The following is a 23,792-nucleotide window of genomic DNA, read 5'->3' on the forward strand; positions in this document are numbered from 1 at the left end:
ACCAACAGAAATCATAACAGATGTAGCTCTGCTAGTATCAGGAACAAATTATATTAATGAAACATTGTTTATTGGCACTTATCTAGTTACATTTAAAAACATGATTGTAATTTTAATGAAAAAGAAAAAATATTAAACTATGTAAAAGACAAAAAATTTACAAACTATTTAATAACTGAATACCAACCCACTAATATCACAGAATTACAAATGGAAAACATAAGCGTTTTATCAAGAATTGTTATCACTTTAGAAAATAACCATTCTAAAATAACATTTTTATTTTTTGTATTAATTTTAATATTTTTTGGGATAAAGCTTCTTAAGTACCGGCCCGTATATTTCAATTATTGTAACCTTTTAAAATCAAAGAATTCTGAAAATCAAAATTATAATTTACCAAATCAAGAATTAGAGCTTGATACTTTAAGTAAATTAAATCGAAAAGTTGAAGATTTGTTAAAAAACCATTAAGTATCGGGGACGATACTATCTTAGGAAGGGGGGTGTTATCACCCAGCTCACTTTCAATTTCTCACTTCAGCATATTTCCAATTAGTCCAATTCCAATTGCGCAGTCATTTTTATGTAAACAATTATGCCTTAGCATAAACACAATTAACGTAAAGCCCAGATCATAATTCGCAAACCTAAATGTAAACTCAACAGCGAATGCTGACATGTCAAAACGCAATTGTAAACACAATTGCATTTCACACTTCGATCTTTGATTTCATCATCCGTTTTGTAAACATAAAGAAGCTTTGTCCCATCTTAGCTGAATTGCAGCATAAGTCCACTTTTGTACTTTAGTTCTAATTTGATATCCGAATAAAGCGGAAGCTTGCAGCTCCCAACAAACAAATATACTTTTTCTATTCAGTACAACTGAATAGATTAATTTGCATGTTGTGGTACTCGGAATACTCGGGTTCGAGCCCGCTCGGGGTACAAACTTTTTTTTTTTAATCGTATTTACAATAATTATAAATAAAAATTGTGGATGTTATTAAAGATGGGCAAAAACGCCTGCTATGTATGTATTGTATGTATGCGCGTACGTATATACATATTAGTATCTGTATGCATAGATAACATAGTTCATAAGCAATGCGATAGCTCAGGTGGAGTGCAAGCCGAGCGTTTGTGGTGCTCGGGTTCGAGCCCGCTCGGGGTGTAAACTTTGTTTTTTTTTTAACCACCCGGTCGGTGGTTCTTGAGTTCAAATCTTGATCGAGAATACATGAATATTTTTTTTTAATATTTTGAGATTATTACAGCAATGTTTTGCTTTTATTCAAAATGGGTAGAGGTCGAGCACACTCGACTGTAGCCCTCTCACTTGTATTTAGGAAATTTAATTTCAATTTAAAAAGTTTATCAATGATGACGAGATGTATCTCGAGAAGTAACTTACCAAGGATTTCACACTTACGCAGTAACAATTGGATTACGATGGACAATAATTCTTTTTATTTTATCCAAAGTTTTATTTTTTATGAGATTTTTTTGAGCCTTTTTTTCCAGAACTACGAAGCATATTTCGCATTGTACTTCACATTTAAAGTTTTTGGTAAAAAAAAGTGCTCTCCAATTCATCACTTATTTTTCTAACCCGCCAAAAAATTTAACATAACACTTACGATGGTCGACCACGAAATAAATCAAAACCCAACCCAGACAGAAGAATAAGTTCCAGTGCATGTTGTTTGTATGTTTGTAAAACAATTGAAAAACTTTATTTTTGGGCGCTGGAGTTTCGCATACACACATAGATAGCGAGCGAACCAAGGGTACAGAGCGTACATACAAATGATAAATTATCATACAAGGGCATAAATTATGAATGTTCGCATACTGATAAACAATAACTACAATATGAAAAAAAGACTTAGAATTTAAATTAAACAATTGCATTTTCTACACACACTTGCACAAATACAATGCTGCACGCACACACACACGCACAAGCATTGTGCGTCTTTTTTAAGTTTAGTTTATGTTTTTTGTGCATTTTCTTTCGACTTTTAACTTATAATGAAATACTGCCTTTCAGCAAAATTGTAGCAGCAAACACAGTAGCAGCTCAATTAAAGTCCTAGCAAGCAAAACAATTTATCGGCCACAAAGATCGGTCTGATGCGAGGGTCGTCACGTGTGTTTCGATGGTAGGAATTTGATGCTGAACGTGATTCGGATCCTTCGCTCGAACGCGATCTTTGGGTTCGCAAATTGTACATATACGGGATTGTACTCAACATATATGATTTATAAATCGTGAGTGCTAATTTCCATTCTTTTTTTTTGTGTTTTGTTATAGATATTGTTAAAGTATAATATCGATTACATATTATGTAGTTGAAGGTAGGAATGATTATTGAATACACGCGCACTTTTCAAAATGTGGCAGTAAACATGATGCAGAAAACATAAAACGGTAAATGAAACAGTAATGAATTCTGTAATGCTGCACTTGCTTAATCAGCACTGGCATTGATCGTAATGGTCTTGCCCTTGGGATCGTCAAAGCGATCCATTGTCTTGATATCCATCATCCAGCACAGACCAAGGAACACAATGACCAGCACAATGACTAGCACAAACAGACCCATCAGAATGCCGAGTGTAACGAAGCCATCGCAATCCCATAAATCGCCAAAGGCAACGATGTCGGCGCCGGTTTTGAATCCTGCCTGCAGTTGCAGCGAATTCCACTGCAGTTTGTTTTTCGTGCTATCATACCAGGTGGCATTGCCGCAGGTGTATGAGAATGTGGTGGGTGCGTTGACGCCAGGAGTGTACAGTGCAGTTCCGTCGTATACAGCATTGCTCAGGGTATAGTAGCCATTAGAGCTGCTATAGCTGAGGTCGAAGGTAATGGATTTTCCAGCCGTGGTTGATAGCGTGACGGCCATAGAGGCAATAGTAAGTGCCTCATTGTTGTAAAGAACATTTGTAAAGGTGATTTGAAACTGATAGCTGCTGGCGAAGTGGTAGCCAGTGGTCTCGGCGGCAGTCCAACGACGCACTCGACGCTGCACAGTTGGTGCAGTTGTTGGTGCAGCCAAATACAGATAAACCACATTGCACTCCAGATTCTTGCTGATTGCAGCAATGGCGGTATCGTGCGACTGCAAGTGGCGGCACGAGTTTCGGCAGCATCGTCGAAGGTCACAAACACAGCTGAGCCTACTTCACTCTTGACGGGATTAGCCAGTTTGTCGGTGGCATCGATGGTGTTGTGCTCACGTTTGGTGGCCGCAGAGCGCAGTGCTTTGGAGGGATTCTCGACGCTGGTACAGTGCGCAGCGATGGCTTCGACAGGCTTTTGGCGCCTCAAAGAAAAACGGGCGTTTGCTCGCCCAAGGCGACTCCAATGACGCACAACGCAATCAGCGATTTCCACAACATTTTTGTGTTGCCTGGATCTCGCTTCGTGGACGCACAAAAATGAACAAAAACTACAAACGAAAAGTGTGAAAAAGTTTTCGATTTGCACGGCCCGATGTCGATTTGCGCTGTCAGAGTGAAAAAAGTTTCATAGTGTTCGAGGAAAAAACAAAAACAAAATACATTGCGGTCAGCGAAGCGTGACGACGGAAAGAGATGTAATGGAGAAACAAGCAAAATTGTTTTTGTTTCCCATGCTTACCCATAAGCACAGAGCATCTACAAAAACAAAAATGCACTCATTTTTTCAATTATTTTTATTGCATCAATTATTATATTAATTTCCATAGTTGTGATAACTTTAGCTTCAATTTTATCTATCTATTCGATCCAAAATATTCTTCTCGACTACCTTTTTCCCTTCGATTTTTTTAATTACAATTATTTTTTTAATTTTTGATGTAGAAATTGCCTTAATTCTCTCAATAATTTTCATTTTTAAAATATATAATATTTTCCTATATATATATTGATGTTTAAGATGAATTATTTGTATCTTAATTTTATTAGTAGGATTAATTATAACATTTGATTTGCATTCAAAAAGTATTGATTTTTCAATCTACCTTATAGATGAATATGAAGCGATTAATTGCAATTAGTTTCGACCTAATCTTAGGTAAATTTACCCTTATTCTTTTAATTGAAGCCAAAATAGCGGCTTATCACTCTTAATGCTAGAATTGAGAATAATCTTCTAATTTTTTTATTTTAAATTCCATTTTTACTTATACATATTTATATAGTTTAATTAAAACCTTACATTTTTATTGTAAAAATAAAAATAATTTAATTCAGTGTCATACTCTAAATATAAGCTATTTGAATAAAAAATAATAATAAATTAAATAAAATCAAAATTCAAAACGCAAATATTAATAAATAAATCTTTATTATTATTTATTATGTATAAATAATAAAATTTGTAAATAATTTAACTTTTGATATAAATAATCGGCGAGAATTAATCGCAGCGGCGCGAATAAAGCATCTCTCAAACCAGAGCGATTATGATGATTAACTTATAATCATTCACTTTTATTGAAAAAATATTTATCATGCTTATGATTATGCGTATTGTCTTTTTTCAAATGTCTTTTCCCATTCTCACGTGCACTAATGTAAACAAGAGCAAAAGTGAAGCTGCATACTGAATTCGTACAAAAACAATTGGCGGAGAAGAATTAATATGGAGCAAATTATCGAATTTGTAAAAAAAAATAAAATATTATATGATTCGGAGCACCCCGAATATAAAAACACCACTAAAAAAAACGAAATATGGGACGAAATTGGATTGGAGCTGGAAGAAAGTGGTAATTATATTGTTTTATCAAATTAAGTTCAGTTTTTGTACAATGAAACAGTTCATACATATATTTTATGGCTGTGTCCAATTGTACTAAAACTGTCTCCAGTTGCAAGGAATCTGTAAAATTAAAATTTATTATTTTTTATATTTTTAGGAAATGAAATTAAAAAAAAATGGAAGAATTTGAGGGACAGGTACGGAAAATCTTTGAAGCCCAGTTCACGGCACGCTGGTAAGCCGTGGATTTGGGCGAATAAGATGGAGTGGTTAAGTCCATATATGTGTTCAACACATAATACTGAAGGAAGAGAAGGCGAACCAGAAGCTGAAGCACTTTCGTTGGTGTTAACCGACGAAAGCATCAATGGGTTTAACCCAAGGGCTACGTCCTCCATAGAGGAAATACCCCATCTTTCAATGTCGCAGGGGTCAGACGACATTGATATGTTGTTTTTGCTCCATGCGAATATAATAAAAAAATTTAGCCCAAGAAGACAGGTGGAAGTTAAATTTAAGATCGCCAAGCTAATAATGGAGGAGGAATTGGCGGATCTAGAAGAAAAGGCGCAGAATTTATCTCTCCTCAATAAAAAATAAAGAATTTAATACTCACGCATTTTTCTTTTTCTTCTTCTAATAAAAACGTTAAAAAAAGCACATCTTTATCTGACGCAGACATTTTTGCGAATAAGTTCGATGTGATTTATTCGCTCTGGTGTAACGAGATGCTTAAAGCTCTTAAGCTACAACTGCTTAACCAAAACCTATTTAGTAGGCCAAAAACTATTGCAAATCGACTGTTAACTAACAGAGTGTTTACATCATGTTTGACAGAGTTTGTTATCTGATAAGCAAATATTATCACACAAAAACAAAACAAAACAACAAAAAAATACATACATACATATATACTTTGTTTATCACAACTGTTGTTAGGAGCCTGCACTTCACGTGCTTCCATTTGATACGTTATCATAACGCAAACAAATTTGATCGACTTGATAGCGTTATCATAGTGTAAGATAAGGCTGCAGCGAACAGATTGAAAACAACAAGGTGCTAATAAAAAGGTTTTCCTAGAAACACCCCAAATACCAATGATTGCATAACACAATCGATTCTACAATATAAATCTACCAAATTACAAAGTATTAAAGCACTTCATTAAAGCTCGCCTTTGAATACAAACTTTACTTGAAGATTTATAATACAATATTTGTAATTCTCCACTACAAAATAACAATATTGTAAACAAATTCGATTATTGCCTTAATATTTGTAAAAATAATAAAAATGTAATTGTTGATATGCAAATGACAGATGAAAACAAAAACAAATACCCTAGAATCGAGTACAAAATACGTAACGCAGCGGATTGAAATTGAAATAGTAAATAATGCGCAAACTTTTCGAACACCGATCAACGATCGGCAATCGGAACATCGCTTAACGAGACAGTTTTAGTTGAAATCGGTCAGTTCAAGCTTCAACACCGCAATGGGAAAACTAGTGCTCTATGGCGTGGAAGCAAGTCCGCCGGTCCGAGCTTGCAAATTGACCTTGAACGCCTTGGGACTGCAGTATGAGTACAGGCTGGTCAATCTCCTAGCTGGTGATCAGTTCAACAAGGAATACACACTGAAGAATCCACAGCACACGGTGCCCGTGCTCGATGATCACGGCAAATACATTTGGGATTCGCATGCCATCATGGCATATTTGGTGCGTAAATATGCCAAGAGCGACGAGCTGTATCCCAAGGATTTTCACAAGCGTGCTGTGGTCGACCAACGTCTGCACTTCGAGTCGGGCGTCATCTTTCAAGGCTGCATTCGGAATATAGCTCATCCGGTGTTCCGTCTCAATGAGACTGAAGTGCCGCGTGCCAAGATCGATGCCATCTACGAGGTTTATGCATTTCTCGAGGCATTCCTGGGCACAACGACTGCGGCACAAAAGTATCTGTGTGGCAACAGTTTGACCATTGCGGACTACAGTGTGGTGTCCTCGGTGTCCAGCCTGGTGGGTTTGGCGGCCATTGAGCAGGACAAATATCCAAAGCTTAGTGGCTGGCTGGAGCGCATGGAACAGCTGCCGGATTATCAGTCGAATAATGGCAATGGAGCGCAAATGTTGATTGATATGTTTAGTGCAAAGATCACAAAGATTGTTTGAATCTCTGGAATTGAATTGATAATTTGTATAATAAATCGTCACTTTGGAACGTATATTTATTGTGTATTACTTGCATAACAATATTGTGTTGCTTTTGTGTAGCGTTCGACTTAAATATCACATTTTACAGAAGAGGAAAAAATCAAGTTCGTTTGAGGATAGACTTCAAGGCACTTATTCGAAGGTTATATTGTATCATATATTTATACAATGCCGATTCCGTTTTGGTCGAAAATGTTCACACACAAAAGTTATTGCACAAATGGATTGCTTGTTTGCTGAGATCGCAAACTATGTACTTGAAAACGTTTCAACGTGCGTTAGTAAGATGTGTATATGTATACATATATAGTATGTGCTGTGATGTTGAGGGACGAGGAGAGCGAGGGTGGAGAACACATACTATCATAAAGAAGACGAACATCAAAGAGTTCTTTGCTTCGAATGAATCGCCGTTTAAAAATGCCCTGTTTGGTTCATACATTGATTTGGGGGAAGCACAGCAATTAATTGATTAGCAGCTAACTGGAGGTTTTACGTTTCTCAAGCGCTTTCCAAACCAGTTTCATGCGCTGCACACACTCGCGATGCTGCTGCTCCCACAGCAGTGTTGTCAGCCGTCCAACGGTGGCGACGCCATCGTCTGCGCCACGCACCCACTGCAACAACAATTGGTAGATCACCTGGAAGAAACAACAACGCGATCTTAATCGAATGACTCATTCAATACTTCAGGTTTACTACTCACCTCTTTGATGTTGCCATGCGCCTGATGATCTATAATCGCCTGTTCGATCTGCCCTTCGGAATGTCCGAGTTCGCGCATTATCTGCTTCCAGCCCTCACCCAGATGTGTGGCTACTGCGTCCAGGATGCGCATATCTGGTTCGTCTTGCGACTGCATCATTGCCACAATGCTAACGGTTTTGCGTGGCAAGTGTCGCTTTCCATCTGGTGATTGCAACGCTGCTATGGCGCCCTCATCGGTGGCGCTTGTGCTGCTCTTGCGAGAGCTGGAGGCGCTTAGATTTTGATTGAAATTATAAACGGAGCCAAAGTGTAAGTTGCTCGCATTCGAGAAGTTCATGACCACCTGTTGCTGCGCACTATGCACATTCATTGTATTCATGGTGTTGCTGTTACTGCTGGTGCTGCTGCTGTTGACCAGGGCGGAGCCTGGAATTTGTGCGGACTGCACCACATCCATCGAGTTGTAGTTGGGATCGGAGAGTTCGCGCAGCACGGATTCGGTTAGGTCAGCTGATGCCGTTGGCGTCTGCGAAGGCAGTGACAAAGCGCCACTATTATTGTTATCTTCATTCTCATCAACTGGTAATGCATCTGTTTCTAGTCGTCCCTCCGATGGTGTGTTGTTGCTGTTGTTGGTGTTGCCGCCAAAGATGTTGGGCAGCAAACTCTTTAGCTTCGGCATGTTTGCTATTAATAGATAAGACTTTCGGAAATGCCAGAGAACGGGTATTTTCCGTGCAAAATAATAAAAAAAAACAACTAAACGAAAACCACTCGCTCAACAGTCTCTTTGTTGTGAATGGCGCTAGAGATGACAAACGGCAACAATATTAGAGCGTTGCCATTCGTGTGAGCGATGTAATTTGGTCACACTGCGTTTTTTAGCGTTGCCACTGCAAAAAACGACATGTGGCAACACGCTGCATTTTGCCACGTTCGCTCAGTTGCTCATTCATTCACTTTACTTGGAGTTTGATATCCGTTTCGTGTGCGTATTGCAGTTTCTAAGTAGAAAGTTTGAACTTAAATTAAACCAAAAGTATTATACAAATAACAAATGAATGCTGAGTGCAAACAGTGCGTGGCTAAGATGGGCAATTGCAAATTGCGAAAGTTAAACCAAAAATGTGCAAAAATTCGTAGTTATGTGGGCAGAAAGAAGGCGGCGGCGGCGGCTACGACGACCTGAGAGAAAATTGAGGCCGCGGTTGCCGCAACGTGGAAACTTCTTTGCTTGCATTAAATATAAAACTTCAAACTTGAGTGCGAAAAGCGGCTATATATTTTGAACATATGTTAATGAAATTAAGAAAATCGGTTTAGATTTAAAAAAAAAACAACGTGTTTTTCAATAGTATTATCACCGCACCGCCGCCTTCGTCGTCTTCACACATATGCAGGGCACGGGCACTCACTCACACACACAGACACCACACGTACGCACACACAGAGAAAGACACAAAAGTCAGAGCCATATTTCGTTGTCCGCTGTGGCGGCGGCAGCGGTGACTACGACGTCGTCCACGCACACACAAATATAAACTATGCACACATCTACATACATGCATACGTGTGTGTAAGTGTGCCTCAGACCGAATAACAGCAGCGGGAACCTCAGCAGCAGCAGCAGCCGACATAGTCGACGACGATGGCAGCGGCGGCGTTGGTGGTATTTGTAGTGGTGGTTGTGCTGCTAGTGCGCGCGTGCCTTTGTATGAGTATTAGTGTGTGTGTGTGTGTGTGTGAGCATGGGCCATACGTTTTTGAACTTTTAGTAGTCGCGCGCACTCAAAATACATTTCATCTAATTAAAATGCCAAGTCGTTTTTGCCAAGTCGCAAGAAAGAAAAAACCAAAAACCTTTCACCCGATTAGAGAGAGCATCACTGTAGCATAGAACGTTACTCAAATAGAGTCTCTTCTTCCTCTATCGCTAGCTCGCTCATTTGGCTTCCGCCTACACACACACGCACACACATTCAGATTTATGCTCTAGTTTTGTGTGAGTGTGTGCTCAACTGCAATAACACAACAAAATGAAAAGAAACAACAACAATAATTGTCCAATAAATGGCCCGCATGTTTATGCATAAAGGTCGTCATAGGCCTCTCTTCTGACTCTGTCTCCCTCGGCCGCTCTTGCTCTCTCTCACAATGAATTGATGCACATTTATGATAATAAACATTCCTATCGTTTGCCATATGCTCAGCCACAATTGCAGTTAGTTATTTGTAGCGCATTTTGGGGCGGCGTCAAATGCATGAAAACATGTTTTTCTTTGACTACTCTTACAACAAACTAATTAATTAACTAACAAGCTACTATTTTGCATTGCATTTTTTTTACAGCAGGAGACACGCCAAGTTGATCAAACTGGATTTTGTTAAAGGACAAATTTAGGCCGGATTTTTTGGATTTTACAGTACAGTAAGTTGAACAACCTGTCGACAACAATAAAAACATCGAAAAATGTTTACATTTGCATAATTTAGCATTAAACACGATCAACAAGAACAACAACAGAAAAAGTGACGACGTTAACTTGAAAGACTTTTTTTGCTTACACTTCCAGAAGTAAAGCATTTCAATTAACATTTTCTGGGCTGTTTCTTGTCACCTTACCAAATAAATTTCTATATGCAAATTATTTGTGCATAGAAATTGGTTTAAGCTGAACTTTGTCTGTCACTCTTTTATTTTTTTCTTTCATTCTCTGCTGCAAGGCAGCGCATTGCATATGTATGTGTGTTAACATTTACATACACAAACACATGTACGTTTCTTTTGGTTTTTACCTGTGTCGTTTTTTTTCTGCTGTTGCTTCGAAAGGTGCCAAGCCACCAATACAGCGAAAGAAAGACGACGATGACAAGGAGAGAAGAGAAAAAATAAAGAAGTGCACAGCTCAGAAACGCACACACGAAAACAGCAGAAGTACACGTATACACACACACATACACACAACTGCACTCACACATTTGTCGATCGTTTTATGTAGTTGCCGGCTATCATCCGGTTTTATAGCGCTCCCTCTCTTTGCCCCACTGGCTCACCAAGCCTAGACTCTCTCTCGCTCACTAGCTCGCTCGCTCGCGCACACTTGGCATGTTGCTTCTTTTGACACATTTTTGTACACTGCACGATTTGTGAGTACAGCAACAAAGCCACACAGTTTGTCAGACCAACTCAGCGAGAAGTACTCTAGAAATAATAACACAATATTTATAAAACCAGTTTACGTCGTTTATTTATTTGTTATTAAAAAATATTTAAGCAATTATAATAGGAAATTAACCCAAATACCAAAACCCGACTTATTCTTAAGTTAATTCGATTTGGGGAGGGTATCAAGTCTTCGTCGCTTCAGTTATGCGATCATTTTGTGGGTACATAAAGTCAATGACGATAGTGGCAACGTCTTTTGTTGTGTTGTTCTTTTGGTTGCTGCTGTTGCTTTGGCCAAAGATGAAGAAAATGTAGGCTAAAAAACTTGTTGGGCGCTGATTTAGAAAACCACACAATACACACACACACACACACAAAGTGAGTTACAGATACACAGACGATCGGGAACAGCTTTGAGGCAAGTGCATGTCTTTAACGGTGATTTGCTGTTGCTGCTTGAAACGCACAAAGAATGCTGATGCTGCTGCCTGCGTCTGACTGCCTGTTGCTTGCTACTCTCGATCTCTCTGTCAGCTTTTGTGGCATTTGCTGCTAACCTTTCACTGGCCCAAACCGGAGTGTTTATATAATGTGTAGATACATTTCGTATCTCAGTATCTGTATCTGTAGTTGTGTGTTGCTTGTGTTGTACTTACAAACTAATATCTTGGCCGATTGAGCGGGTCTTATCAGCGCGCATTGTCGAGTCGATAGCTATCAGCGTTTGCGTTTACGTTTGAAAAGTGCCAACGTGGCCGGTGCTTCGACACTCACGACAACGGCACACGCATACAGTAGCAGGTTGTGTGTCCACTTATCACCAAACATACGAATATACAATTTTAATATAGATGTACTCTATATGTATGAACATTTCGTAGAGCTAATATTTTGGCATAGCCATTACGTGGCCATTTAGCGCTTTGTGTTTGTGCCTGTGTGTGTGTGTGTTCCATAGTTAAAACTAACTTTATCAGCTGAAGCCAAGACCCAACTCCTCCCCCTCCTTTCTCTCTCTCTCTCTCTACAATAACAAAACACACTTGGTGGTGTTGTGTTATCATTAACGCGTCAGCGACATACGGGTCGCACTGGCTTATCAAGACTCATAAGTAGATTTTGTTCATGTGCTCTCAGCATTACGCGTTTATCTAGGGTTTATTATTTTCTTTTTGTTGCTAACCATTTCGAGCTGAGCTACAGCCACAATCACATCTACACACAGTCACATAAATCGCTGAGAACTTGTCCTCAGGGCACACGCACTGTAATACCGTAAAATAACATTTGAGTTGAGTCGCATCAACTGTTTCGTTATTTGAAACCGCAAAGATGTTTACCCTATAAACAAAAAAATAAAAATAAAATACCCAGTAAACAATTTGAATCGAATAAGATATGAGTTTACTAGGTCAGTAGTAAAGCAGAGATAGTTGTAAAATTTTAACTGGGTATGTTTAATTAATTAAATAATATTAAGCTAGTTATCAATGCAAAGCAAGGCTAGAACAAATAACTAAAATAACTACTTTTTAAAATATGTAAATAATCTCCACTTAACTAACAACTTGTTGCTTTCACTATTTACTATCTTTTGCTTACTTTATTTTTACTATTTATCTTTGCAGTGTTACTGTAACGACTTGGAACGAAAAAGGACTCTTCTCTTTTTTTAAGTAATGCAAGCAGCAGTGATGGAGGAATCTAACGGTAAGCTACTGGACTATACTCAAAACTTTGCAACCATTTTAATAACTTGATATCTTTCTATTCTCGTTTTGGGTACAGCAACTAACATTGAGCAACAACCAAACGCCCTCAACAATGGCCAGGAGCTGGTGTCGTCCAACGAGCAGCCATCGTCGCCCACTCCGGTGGCCACGCCCACCAGTAGCACCAGTGGCACTAGCAATGCCACACCCGCATTTAGCTACGACGATCTATTCCCGGCTCTGCCGACGAATAACTCAACCAATGCACCGCTGGGCGGAAATGCTGGACCCGCAATTGCGCGTGTAACCAGCTCGCAGAAGACTCAGGTGAGTGTCTCACATCTTTTCTTACATCCTGTATTTCCCTTACTTAATATCCATATTGAAATTTGACAGGTGCTGCATGTGCCTATGGAGGAGCGCAAGTCAACGGAGTCGGAGAAGTTTGGCGAGGGCGAATCGAAGCGCATCTGCCAGCAGATCACGAAAGAGACGGGCGCTCAGATTGAGATTGTCAGCGGCAAGAATCAATCACTCACCTTCTTGATCAAGGGCAAGCAGAGCGAGTTGCTCGATGCTCGTCGCAAGATCCTCATGAGCTTCTCGACGCAGGCCAGTCGTCAGGTGAACATACCCCGCGAACACTATCGCGTCATTCTCGGCAAGCGTGGCGAACGCTTGCGTGAACTGGAGCGTCTCACCTCGACACGCATCAATATTCCCCATCAGGGCGATGAGAGCGATGTGATCACCATCGCTGGCACCAAGGAGGGCATCGAGCGTGCCGAGCAGGAGATCCGTCAACTCTCTGCGGAGCAGTACAAGAAGTCATCCGATCGCACCACAGTGCCCAAGATCTATCATCCCTTCATTGTGGGTCCCTACGGTGAGAATCTGAACAAGCTGCAGGAGGAGACGGGCGCCAAGATCAATGTGCCGCCGCAGCAAGTGCAGAGGGATGAGATCATCATCTCGGGAGAGAAGGACGCCGTTGCCGCTGCCAAGGCAAAGGTTGAGGCCATCTACAAGGAGATGGAGAAGAAATGCTCGACGGTCAGTGTTGAGGTGGCCAAGCCACAGCATCGCTATGTCATCGGACCCAAGGGCTCAACCATTGCTGAGATTCTGCAGCTGACGGGCGTCTCGGTTGAGATGCCACCCAACGACTCCACCCTCGAGACAATAACACTGCGTGGCCCACAGGTGGCACTGGGCAATGCCCTGACCGTTGTCTACCAGAAGGCCAACTCGGTGAAATCGGTGGAGATCAATGCGCCGCATTGGATACACAAGTATGTGATCGGTCGCAAGGGTGCCAACATGAAGCAGCTCGAGGAGGATTGCCCCAATGTGAATGTGAACTGTTTGGAGAACAAGATCAAGCTCGAGGGTGATCCCGAGAATGTTGACAAGGCTGTGTCCTATCTGAATGACATTATTCGCAACTATGAGGAGAACTTTACGTACGAGGTGATGACAGTGAATCCATCGTACTACAAGCACATCATTGGCAAGGCGGGCGCCAATGTGAATCGCCTCAAGGACGAGCTTAAGGTTAACATCAACATTGAGGAGCGCGAGGGACAGAACAACATTCGCATTGAGGGACCCAAGGAGGGCGTGCGTCAGGCGCAGCTTGAATTACAAGAGAAAATCGATAAACTGGAAAATGAAAAGTCAAAGGACGTGATCATCGATCGTCGCCTGCATCGCTCCATCATTGGCGCTAAGGGCGAAAAGATTCGCGAGGTGAAGGATCGTTATCGTCAGGTGACAATCACGATACCCACACCGCAGGAGAACACCGATATTGTGAAGCTGCGCGGCCCCAAGGAGGATGTCGACAAGTGCCATAAGGACCTACTGAAGCTTGTCAAGGAAATCCAGGAGTCATCGCACATCATCGAAGTGCCAATATTCAAGCAATTCCACAAGTTTGTCATCGGCAAAGGCGGCGCCAACATTAAAAAGATACGCGACGAGACCCAAACGAAAATCGATCTTCCCGCCGAGGGCGATACCAACGAGGTGATTGTCATCACCGGCAAAAAGGAGAACGTCCTGGAGGCCAAGGAGCGCATCCAAAAGATCCAGAACGAACTCTCCGACATTGTGACCGAGGAGGTGCAAATTTCACCCAAATACTACAACTCCATCATTGGCACCGGCGGCAAACTCATCTCATCCATCATGGAGGAATGCGGCGGCGTCACCATCAAGTTCCCCAACAGCGATTCCAAGAGCGACAAGGTAATGCCATCAAAAATATATAAAAATAAATACAACTTTTATATTCACTTTGTTACTTTTTGTGCTATTTGTAGGTCACGATTCGTGGTCCCAAGGATGATGTGGAGAAGGCCAAGGCCCAGCTGCTGGAGCTGGCTAATGAAAGGCAGCAGGCCTCGTTCAGCGTTGAGGTGCGCGCCAAGCAGCAGCATCATAAATTCCTCATTGGCAAGAATGGTGCCTCCATTCGCAAGATTCGCGATGCGACGGGCGCCCGCATCATCTTCCCCTCGAGCGAGGACAGCGACAAGGAGGCCATCACCATCATTGGCAAGGAGGAGAGCGTGAACAAGGCTAAAGAGCAGCTGGAGGCCATCATCAAGGAGTGCGACGAGGTCACCGAGGGTGAGGTCATCGTCGATCCCAAGCACCATAAGCACTTTGTGGCCAAGCGTGGCACCATCTTGCATCGCATCTCCGAGGAATGTGGCGGCGTCATGATTTCCTTCCCGCGTGCCGGCACAAACTCCGACAAGGTGACCATCAAGGGCGCCAAGGAGTGCATCGAGGCGGCCAAGCAGCGCATCGAGGAAACCGTTGCCGATCTGGAGGCACAGACCACCATTGAGGTGGTGATTCCACAGCGCCAGCATCGCACCATTATGGGTGCACGTGGTTTCAAGGTGCAGCAGGTCACCTCGGAGTTTGATGTGCAAATCAAGTTCCCCGATCGTGATGCCACCGAACCCGTCGATGGACTCACCAACGGCGTCAACGGTGATGGTGAGGCCACCGATGGTGCCGAGCCTGCAGCGGAGCCGGTGCGTCAATGCGATGTCATTCGCATCACGGGACGCATTGAGAAGTGCAATGCGGCCAAACAGGCGCTGATCGATCTGATTCCCATCGAGGAAGAGCTCAATGTTCCTTTCGATCTGCATCGCACCATCATTGGGCCACGTGGCTCGAAAGTGCGTCAGTTCATGTCCACGTACGATGTGCACGTCGAACTGCCGCCCAGCGACCTCAAGTCGGACATCATCAAGGTGTCTGGCACACCCGCTCGTGTCGCCGAAGCCAAGGAGGCGCTGGAGAAGATGATCGAGGAGTATGAAGCCGATCGTGCAGATCGCGAGCTGCGCTCATATGTGCTCCAGATTGAGGTCGATCCCGAGTACCATTCAAAACTCATTGGTCGTCAGGGTGCAGTCATTAACAAGCTACGTGCCGATCACGATGTCAACATCTCGATGCCCAAACGTGATGATCCCAATCAGCGCATCATTTCCATCACCGGCTACCAGGCCAAGGCGGAGACTGCTCGCGATGCCATCTTGGAGATTGTGGGTGAACTGCAGACCCTGTTCCGCGAAGTCATCGAGATTGACACACGCATCCACTCACACATCATCGGCCATCGTGGACGCACCATTCGCAAGGTCATCGAGGATTACAAGGTAAGCAAACAAAATTGATCTTTCTGGTCTGGTTGGCAACATGTCATCAATTTATGTATTCACTCATTAGGTGGACATCAAGTTCCCCACTGCCGAGGAGGCTCAAAACAATGCGAATGCCGTGACCATCATTGGCAAGGAGGAGGATGTCGAGAATGCCAAGGAGCATCTCCTGAGCATGGCCGAGGATTATGAGCGTGATTATTTGGAGAACTTGCCGCCATCGCCGCAGCCACAAACAGTTGGCGCTTTTCTCACCGCCGGCGCGGGCTCCGGCTCCACTGGCGGTGGCAGCAGCAATGCCAATGAGAACGGTTTCATTATGAAGGATGCACCGTGGGAGAAGAAGCAGCAGGCAAAGAATCTAACTGCGCCCAATACTCAATCGCAGGAGGATTTCCCGCTGTTTGCTGCAGGCGGTGGTCCAGTTGCTGCCACGCCCATCACCTCTGTGTGGGGCCCCAAGAACTAAACAAAACACAATTAGTCCAATCAGCAGCAGCTACGGCAGCAGCGAACGCAGAAGCAGCAGTTAAATGCGACGGGGATTCGGGAAACGGAAAGGGCACAGGCGGGCGGGCGGGCGTTGAGCAGCAACAGAGCAACAACATCAGTAGCAGCGGCAGGCGTGCTTGGGCGGACTTTTGATAGTCGGAAAACTAGTGTCAAAAAATGGTACAGGTTGTCTCTCTCACACATACACACACACAAACACTCTCCATCACTCAGTCCTAGGAGCTTTTCTACAATGCAATTTGTGCAGGTTTAACACATCATTAAACAAAACAAAACAAGAAAAAACAAAATGAGAAACTATTTTTGTATAATTTGATACAGAGAAACTCTGACACAGACACATGAAATTGCATTTATACGAAACTCTTTTTTTTTTTATGTAGCGCCAAGTTCTGCTTTCCCCAATTTCCATTTTTCCCCCTGCTCCTGCCAATTTTGTTAGTTCGCCCTTTATATATGACTTAAATGCCAATTTCTTTTTATATAACCATATAATTCATTTCAATGCATAATATTCTAATTAGTTCAAGCTACTTAAATTAAGCAGAAAGTTCAACAAATGTTTTGTTAAAAAAATTAATGGTTACCACAACTTTAATTGATTGAAAATGATATTTAAATGAAAAATCAAGCAAAAAATCGAAAAAAATTACGGTCGAGAACGAAATAATTTTAAGCATAAAATGTTAAATATTTACTATTGCTATTGCTGCATTCTTTTTTTTTACAAATCCATTGTATACAATGTGTTCTTTTCTTGAGTTACACATCAGAACAGACCGAGTTATTAGTATATTTTTACCTTTTTTGGGAAAGTGCATGTTTAGACGTTCTCTTCAGCCGTTGAATACATTGTAAAAAAACAACAACAAAACACGATTGTAATTATATAGAGAAGTTGAAAACACTTAATGAATTGAAAGATAAATTGATTGAAATACATTCAGACATGTACTTGAAATTATATAAATCCTTTATATATATATATGCCTTTATATACACAAGTATATATACATATATATATTTATATTATTAACGCACGCCTGCTTCTGCTCCAACAACCAACCAGCTTTAGACCCCACACACACCAGAAAACACCCCATACACATTTCAAAATGATTACAAACATTTTAATTTTGTGCAATCTTCTTGATTTATATTAAATTGTTTCGACTTATATTTTCCACTTACCAACTTTAAATCTATACACGGTGTCTGGGACGCTTTACAACAAAAGGGTGCGCTCAGTGCCCTGTCTATTATTTGAAGTTGAAACACAAAGTATGAAAAATTACAAAAAATACAAAAAAAAAATATTAAATTTTTTACTTACCATTCAATATAAAACAAAAAACCATATAAAACCAATAAAAAACGTAAACAAATTATATCTTTTGAGACATTGTCTTTGGTTTGTTTTTCTTTTGTTCTTTAGTTATATGTTGGCTTTTATTTTATGCAGTTTTCTTTTTTCGTCGAAAGAAAAAAAAACACCAAGAAATACAGACCTGATATTGTAAATTTTTTAAATATACATATTTACAACCAACTGCATTAGTAACTCTAAGAAAAAAGTAGTAAATACAATACAAATAATATAAATGTATATATTTTCCTATATTAACGGACGAAAATCAAATGTAAGCGAGACGAAGAGCGATTAGTAGAAAGCTGAAAAGCAACATTTTTCACTTACGACATTTTTTTCAAAACAGGCTATTCAGATACGAAATATTGTATTTTTATTTCTTTTGAAATACAAAAATTTTAAATTTAAATGTGTTTTAAATTAGCGCTTGTTTAACGGATGCTGCAATTTTCTGGCAACACTGTCACGGGCTTTTATTTCTCATTCATTGGCAAATGCGAGCTGCAGTGTTGGGTAATAATAAAAAAATACTCAAATATACCGTACAAGCTCTTTCAGTTGAAAGCTGTCATTTGAATAAAAAACATAGAAAGCAAAAACAAAGGAAATCTTTATCTTTAAAAAAATCTAAAATAATTAAAAAATACTGATTGAGCTGTTATAAAAAATCAGTTTTTGCCATAAAAAGCGTTTAACAAATTTGAAATAGATGCTTTTTGTATAAATCCCAAATGCATTGAAAAAAAACTTGTTCTCTCCACTAGTTCTGAAAGTTACTCAATTTGGCACGTTCACGAATAATCCAGCTCGTATTTTCTGCTCTTAACAACAAAAAATTAAAAGACGAGTGCGTTGGTTGCAATTGAAATTGGATTGTAAAACTCGAGAATTAATAAGAACACAACAACAGGCCAACAATGGAGGATCGTAAGTGTATTCTAATTGTGTGTGTGCATATATAATGTAGTTAACTGTAATGTTGGGATTTTGCAACTTTTGTGCCGCATGCAAGAAGTTGAAGAAGTGGCAGCGTGTTCCATGGTTCACTTATTGGAACAGCTTTTGTTCGAGACAGACCGCTAATTAGTCGGTAATTTAGACGGAAAAAATCGACTGCATATTTGTTGGCAACGCCAAAAGCTTCTTAATAAGTAATTTAGCCAATCAATGGGTGCTATGAGGACCCTGCTTCAAAATTCAGATGAGTCATGCTCGTCTTTTAGGCCTGCCGCACGCAGGTTGCGACATTTCCCGTTGCGGTGCCAGTGCCTCTTCTTCCCCCTTCAATAATGCGCCGAACTCGTGGGAGTTGTTTCTCCAAATGGCACTGTAAATATTAAAATTTACATTGCGACGACGTGGCAAGTATTTTGTGAATCTCTTCTGCGTTCTTTGTGTTAATACTGTGCCACAATTATTGCAACAACAACAACGACACCAACACAAAGAGCAAACGCGCAGTTCCGCCTTCCATTTTATCTATTTGGTGCATATGTATATTTTGAAATGGATAAACAAAAGATGATGTCGCTGAAATATCGCTCAATACTTTGTTTGTTACTAGTCTGTTCCCTGTGTACCCTTCTTCTGCTACTCTTCCCACTTGTTGATCTTGCAATTCTGCACAAATTGACTGAAAACCAGCCTTAGACATAAAAGACTGTTCTCTGTTGTTGTTGTTTTTTTGTTTGCTCTTTGGCTGTAAGCTCTCTCTGGCTAGGTCTCTCTTGCGCTCTCACCGTCTCGCTCTTTCAGCGTGGCTAGTCTTTTGCGCTGACGAAGCCAACTTGTTGAGTTACAGTTACTCGCAGCTAGAAACTATCCAATTGGAAGTTGAGCTCAGTTAGAGTTTGTTTGCAGCAGTGCGCGGAAGCGAGACGAGAGCCAACTAGCAAACAAACAACAGCCACATCTACACAGATTGAAAACACTTTGTATATGGACAGCATCAAAGAAAACGCTTTCCATCACAATGAAGCTGTAGTAGACGAAGTAAAGAACTCGAAAGAAACTTATTGCCTTTGATTTAGACGTCGCTTTGTAATGTGAGGAGGCTCCACATGCGCCGCCACGTTCCAATTAGAAAGTGCTCTTTGCTTGTTGTTTGTTGTTGTTACTGCTGCTGGCAGTTCATGAACATGAGATAAACCACAGTCGCAGCATGAGCAGCGAATCGGAGCCAGAGCCAGTTAGCTTAGAGTTCATCGAGGATTCATATTTGCCCCGCATCGATGACATCACCACAACGCCATCTCTCGACGAACTGGAAGTAGAATTGGAGCTGAGTCCAGTTGGTGATCTTGAGACTGAATTATATTTGCGTAATCTAACACTCGACGAGATCTTCTACGATGTGGACTCGGATTATGCCAACACACTTGAGCTACAGGCTGTCGAAACGGAATTCATTGCTAGCAAATTGTCGAATCAGTCGCCGTCGATGTCGATGGCGAAACGTTTCCGCTTAAAGTTCTTCACAAAGCGTACAATGCGCGATGTAAAGGTCACGTTCATAGACTTTTCGAAACCGTATCTGGCTAAAATATCGAATAGCGATAACTACAAACGTTTTCTGACCATCGGTCATGGTGCAAAAGGTAACATCACCAGACATTGTTTCGGGTTATGGGAATGGAAAAATGAAAATGGGAACGGGAACGCGAATTGTGTTGAAATTGTAAACCGGAATGCGCCCTGTCTTGTTGTCGTTTGTCGTTGCTAACTGAACTTATTTATGGCTTAAATTGTTTGGTGAAAACGTAATTCAGAACGCGCGTGACTAATCAACTTTTCTTATTGTATATTTCTCTTCTCTTTTGCTTACCACTACACACACTAAAATGTATGGCCAAAAAATAAAAAAAAAAAAAACAGTTTGTGAGTATTGAAATTGTTTTATGCTGCCTGTCGACTACAAATTGTTTAAGTCTTTATACATTTTATATACAAATTCGTTACACACTCATTCAGCCTATGAAAAAGTCTTTGAGGAAGTTGTCTTCCAAGGAGGTACATATAGTGCTATATATGCTATATAGTAAATGTCAAATCAAAGCGCGCCAGTTTGTTGAGTTTATTTCGTAGTTAGCAAAAGTTGAAACTGTTTAAATTTTTATTGCATTGCACTAATTGAATATTTCGTTTCTGCTGATCATATAGATAACACTGCCCACTTGTCGGAGCCTTCGTCTCCAGCCGCATCTGTGGCATCTGCAGAGATTGCCGCCGAGTATGCAGCGCTTACCCTGGAGGAGAAGGAGCAGCGTCGCGCCGAATGGAGCCAGGCAAGAATATACATATAATTAATAATAAATATATATAATTTTAATAATATTTGATGTTGTACAGGAGCTGGCACGCGTTGAGGAAGAAATCAATACGTTGCGCACGGTGCTGGCCTCCAAGACGCGTCATGCATCCGATCTGAGGCGCAAGCTGGGTATCACTGTGTGGAAGGAGTTGACCGATGATGTCAATCAGGGTGTGAAGAACCTTAAAGAGAGTCATGTGTAAGTTGTAGATGATAAACTAAACTTATGCCACATCAGCGCTGTTTTCGCAATTCGATCTTTTAGAGCTTTTTAGTTTGGTGTTTTGTTTTTCATTTAATTATGTTTGAAAATTATGTGTATTCGTTTAGTTACCAATCGATGGAGCAGAGCGTGGGCAACATCAGTAAAGCCGTGCATGACGCACCACTGTAAGTAATCAGTCGTATTCTTCGTGGATGTCTTATCTGTCGTGGCTAACTAACTCCAAACTCCAAACTACACTCCACTCAACTGCTGTACATTGTCTTCTCTAACACTCTGCTCTTGCTGCTTCTGTGTGTCACACATTACTCTTAATATTTATGTTTCGAATTGGTATTTCCCTTAACTATTACATTAATTGTTAATCGTTCTGTTTTGCATTGTAGATTCCAACGCACCGAGTCGGTGCTGAAGTCGACGGGTGAGAAGACTGCATCGGTCTTTGGCAGCATTACGAGTGGCATTACGTCGAAACTCTCACAAATGAAAAATTCAGAATCGATGCGTTCTATCGAGGCCTCGGTTGGCTCTGCCTATGAGAACGTTAAAGTAAGCTATGAACAGAACAATTTTTTGTGCCAATCTCATGCGGTAACTACTATTTTATTATATATCTCAATATATATCTCTTTTATGCATTCATTCACTCATTCCCCACTCACATTTTATGGTTTCGTATCTCTTGACTAACAACAACTGCAAAATTAATTACACTCTCATCTGCATTTACATGGCACACAGCTCAATCCTTGATCTGATTTAACATTTCTCTTAAACTACATGCGTCTTGGCACACTTTAATTAAGGATAACACTTTTGACTAGCTAAATGTACTATTAACAAATGTGATTTAGTAATTGCATGTATTTCTTGTGCTTGCTATTACACTTTAAAGTTTAAATACTTAACATGAAATGTTATTGTGCTGTCTTCTACAAGATTGTTTCGGTTTTCTATTCTCTATTCTTTATTGTAGACGAAGGTGACATCCCGTTCGGGTTCGGTTTCCAGTTTCCCAGACGCTCTAGATGAGAACAACACATCATCGGGACTGAATTCACCCACAGACTCTCTAACAAAATAATCTGCGTGTGAAAAACATACATGAACACACACACAGACACACACCCACTTACACACACACAAAGCAGCACGCGTAAAATAATCAAAAAATAAACAATTACATTTACAACTTACACACACACACAAATATACACAGAGAAACACAGAAAAATTATAATTACTAACACCAACCAAGAACGGAATTTAATTATTTATACAAAACATGTGTGTTATTATTATTACATATTATTATAATATTACTTAATGTTTGTATCTCAAATTTAACATATGTTTGCGCGCTTTGTTGGCATTAATGAAAAAGAAAAAACGTAAAGAAAATGTGCGTGTGAGTTACACTAATTTTTTTTCAAATCTAAAGTGAACTTATTGAATTCTTTTTACATATGTAATTCTAAGTGTACGTTAAATGAATGGAATGAATAATTACGATCTAAACGATAATCAGCTATGCATTGCTAACGTATTTACGCTAACTTTGTTAACACACACATACACAAATACGATATATTTGAGAGATATTCTTCATTCCTATATAAATCTTTTGCCCTGTAGTAAGCTTTAATTGAATGAAAATACTACTGTATGTATATTATATATTTTCATCTTTTTTCTATAGGCTATGGGTCGCGTGATTAAATGGCGTTACTGACACAAGCATAACAAAACAAAAACACAATTCCAAAATTTAATTTAAAGTTATTCATACAATGAAAAAGGAGCTTGCATGCTACATAAATAAAAAATGCATTGATAATATACTATTAAGATGTGAAATCACCACCATCCACAATGTAAAAAAAAAAAAACAAAAACAAAAATGAAAGCATATACAAGACCACACACAGCTAATTCGTTGCAACTACATTTGATCTAAGATTTGCTATATGTGTATGGGATCTTCACAATAAATATGTACCACATTTTTGTGCCCAAGAATAAATTTTGTTTATTGTTTACATGTTTGAAATATCCGCCAAACTCACTTGTGTGAATGGCATATGGGACCGTGTGGCAGCTCTACTCGGAACGAGGGCTGAATA

At 40.3% G+C, this 23,792-nt stretch overlaps 4 protein-coding genes and 1 pseudogene across 15 annotated transcripts; 3 read left to right on the top strand and 2 right to left on the bottom strand.

Annotated features, from left to right (window-relative positions):
- Positions 1 to 1,708: 1,708 nt before the first annotated feature.
- Positions 1,709 to 3,554, bottom strand: LOC117567142 (V-type proton ATPase subunit S1-like; annotated as a pseudogene).
- Positions 3,555 to 6,134: 2,580 nt separating this feature from the next.
- Positions 6,135 to 6,990, top strand: LOC117567092 (glutathione S-transferase 1). The gene has a single exon (XM_034246872.2). It carries the CDS (start codon positions 6,260 to 6,262, stop codon positions 6,935 to 6,937), a length of 678 nt encoding a protein of 225 aa, XP_034102763.1. The 5' UTR covers positions 6,135 to 6,259; the 3' UTR covers positions 6,938 to 6,990.
- Positions 6,716 to 8,486, bottom strand: LOC117567091 (protein immune deficiency). 2 transcript variants are annotated; one of them, XR_007954964.1, is made up of 3 exons: positions 7,686 to 8,486; positions 7,008 to 7,620; positions 6,716 to 6,941 (listed from the first exon to the last, which is right to left on the bottom strand). XR_007954964.1 is itself a non-coding variant. In XM_034246871.2 (2 exons), exons 1-2 carry the CDS (start codon positions 8,367 to 8,369, stop codon positions 7,459 to 7,461), a joined length of 846 nt encoding a protein of 281 aa, XP_034102762.1. In that variant the 5' UTR covers positions 8,370 to 8,486; the 3' UTR covers positions 6,978 to 7,458. The 2 variants fall into 2 exon arrangements, 1 of the variants encoding a protein (XP_034102762.1); XM_034246871.2 differs by lacking the exon at positions 6,716 to 6,941 and having other exon boundaries at positions 6,978 to 7,620.
- A 93-nt stretch (positions 8,487 to 8,579) lies between these two features.
- LOC117567087 (vigilin) lies at positions 8,580 to 18,155 on the top strand. 2 transcript variants are annotated; one of them, XM_034246843.2, is made up of 7 exons: positions 8,580 to 8,675; positions 10,037 to 10,115; positions 12,482 to 12,563; positions 12,642 to 12,892; positions 12,962 to 14,815; positions 14,890 to 16,251; positions 16,322 to 18,155. In XM_034246843.2, the coding sequence occupies exons 3-7, from the start codon at positions 12,533 to 12,535 to the stop codon at positions 16,721 to 16,723; spliced, it is 3,900 nt and encodes a 1,299-aa protein (XP_034102734.1). In that variant the 5' UTR covers positions 8,580 to 8,675; positions 10,037 to 10,115; positions 12,482 to 12,532; the 3' UTR covers positions 16,724 to 18,155. The 2 variants fall into 2 exon arrangements, with proteins under 2 accessions (XP_034102734.1, XP_034102735.1); XM_034246844.2 differs by having other exon boundaries at positions 8,606 to 8,675; positions 10,040 to 10,115.
- A 696-nt stretch (positions 18,156 to 18,851) lies between these two features.
- Positions 18,852 to 23,621, top strand: LOC117567090 (tumor protein D52). 10 transcript variants are annotated; one of them, XM_034246865.2, is made up of 6 exons: positions 18,873 to 19,063; positions 21,296 to 21,420; positions 21,485 to 21,645; positions 21,777 to 21,836; positions 22,056 to 22,260; positions 22,646 to 23,352. In XM_034246865.2, the coding sequence occupies exons 1-6, from the start codon at positions 19,054 to 19,056 to the stop codon at positions 22,751 to 22,753; spliced, it is 669 nt and encodes a 222-aa protein (XP_034102756.1). In that variant the 5' UTR covers positions 18,873 to 19,053; the 3' UTR covers positions 22,754 to 23,352. The 10 variants fall into 10 exon arrangements, with proteins under 10 accessions (XP_034102760.1, XP_034102756.1, XP_034102761.1 ...); XM_034246867.2 differs by having other exon boundaries at positions 18,896 to 19,063; positions 22,056 to 22,218; XM_034246859.2 differs by lacking the exons at positions 18,873 to 19,063; positions 22,646 to 23,352 and adding exons at positions 20,060 to 20,733; positions 23,369 to 23,621.
- Positions 23,622 to 23,792: the final 171 nt, after the last annotated feature.

Source organism: Drosophila albomicans, chromosome 3 (assembly GCF_009650485.2).
Source record: "Drosophila albomicans strain 15112-1751.03 chromosome 3, ASM965048v2, whole genome shotgun sequence".
NCBI classification, from domain to species: domain Eukaryota; kingdom Metazoa; phylum Arthropoda; class Insecta; order Diptera; family Drosophilidae; genus Drosophila; species Drosophila albomicans.

Coding starts and splice junctions, on each gene's coding strand:
- LOC117567092 (XM_034246872.2), top strand. CDS start 6,260: ATGGGAAAACTAGTGCTCTATGGCGTGGAAGCAAGTCCGCCGGTCCGA.
- LOC117567091 (XM_034246871.2), bottom strand. CDS start 8,369: ATGCCGAAGCTAAAGAGTTTGCTGCCCAACATCTTTGGCGGCAACACC. Junction 7,621..7,685: donor CGCATGGCAACATCAAAGAG/GTGAGTAGTAAA, acceptor TGTTTCTTCCAG/GTGATCTACCAATTGTTGTT.
- LOC117567087 (XM_034246843.2), top strand. CDS start 12,533: ATGCAAGCAGCAGTGATGGAGGAATCTAACG. Junction 12,564..12,641: donor AGTGATGGAGGAATCTAACG/GTAAGCTACTGG, acceptor TTTTGGGTACAG/CAACTAACATTGAGCAACAA. Junction 14,816..14,889: donor GCGATTCCAAGAGCGACAAG/GTAATGCCATCA, acceptor TGCTATTTGTAG/GTCACGATTCGTGGTCCCAA.
- LOC117567090 (XM_034246855.2), top strand. CDS start 20,298: ATGAGCAGCGAATCGGAGCCAGAGCCAGTTAGCTTAGAGTTCATCGAG. Junction 20,734..21,295: donor CATCGGTCATGGTGCAAAAG/GTAACATCACCA, acceptor CTGATCATATAG/ATAACACTGCCCACTTGTCG. Junction 21,837..22,055: donor GCCGTGCATGACGCACCACT/GTAAGTAATCAG, acceptor TTTGCATTGTAG/ATTCCAACGCACCGAGTCGG.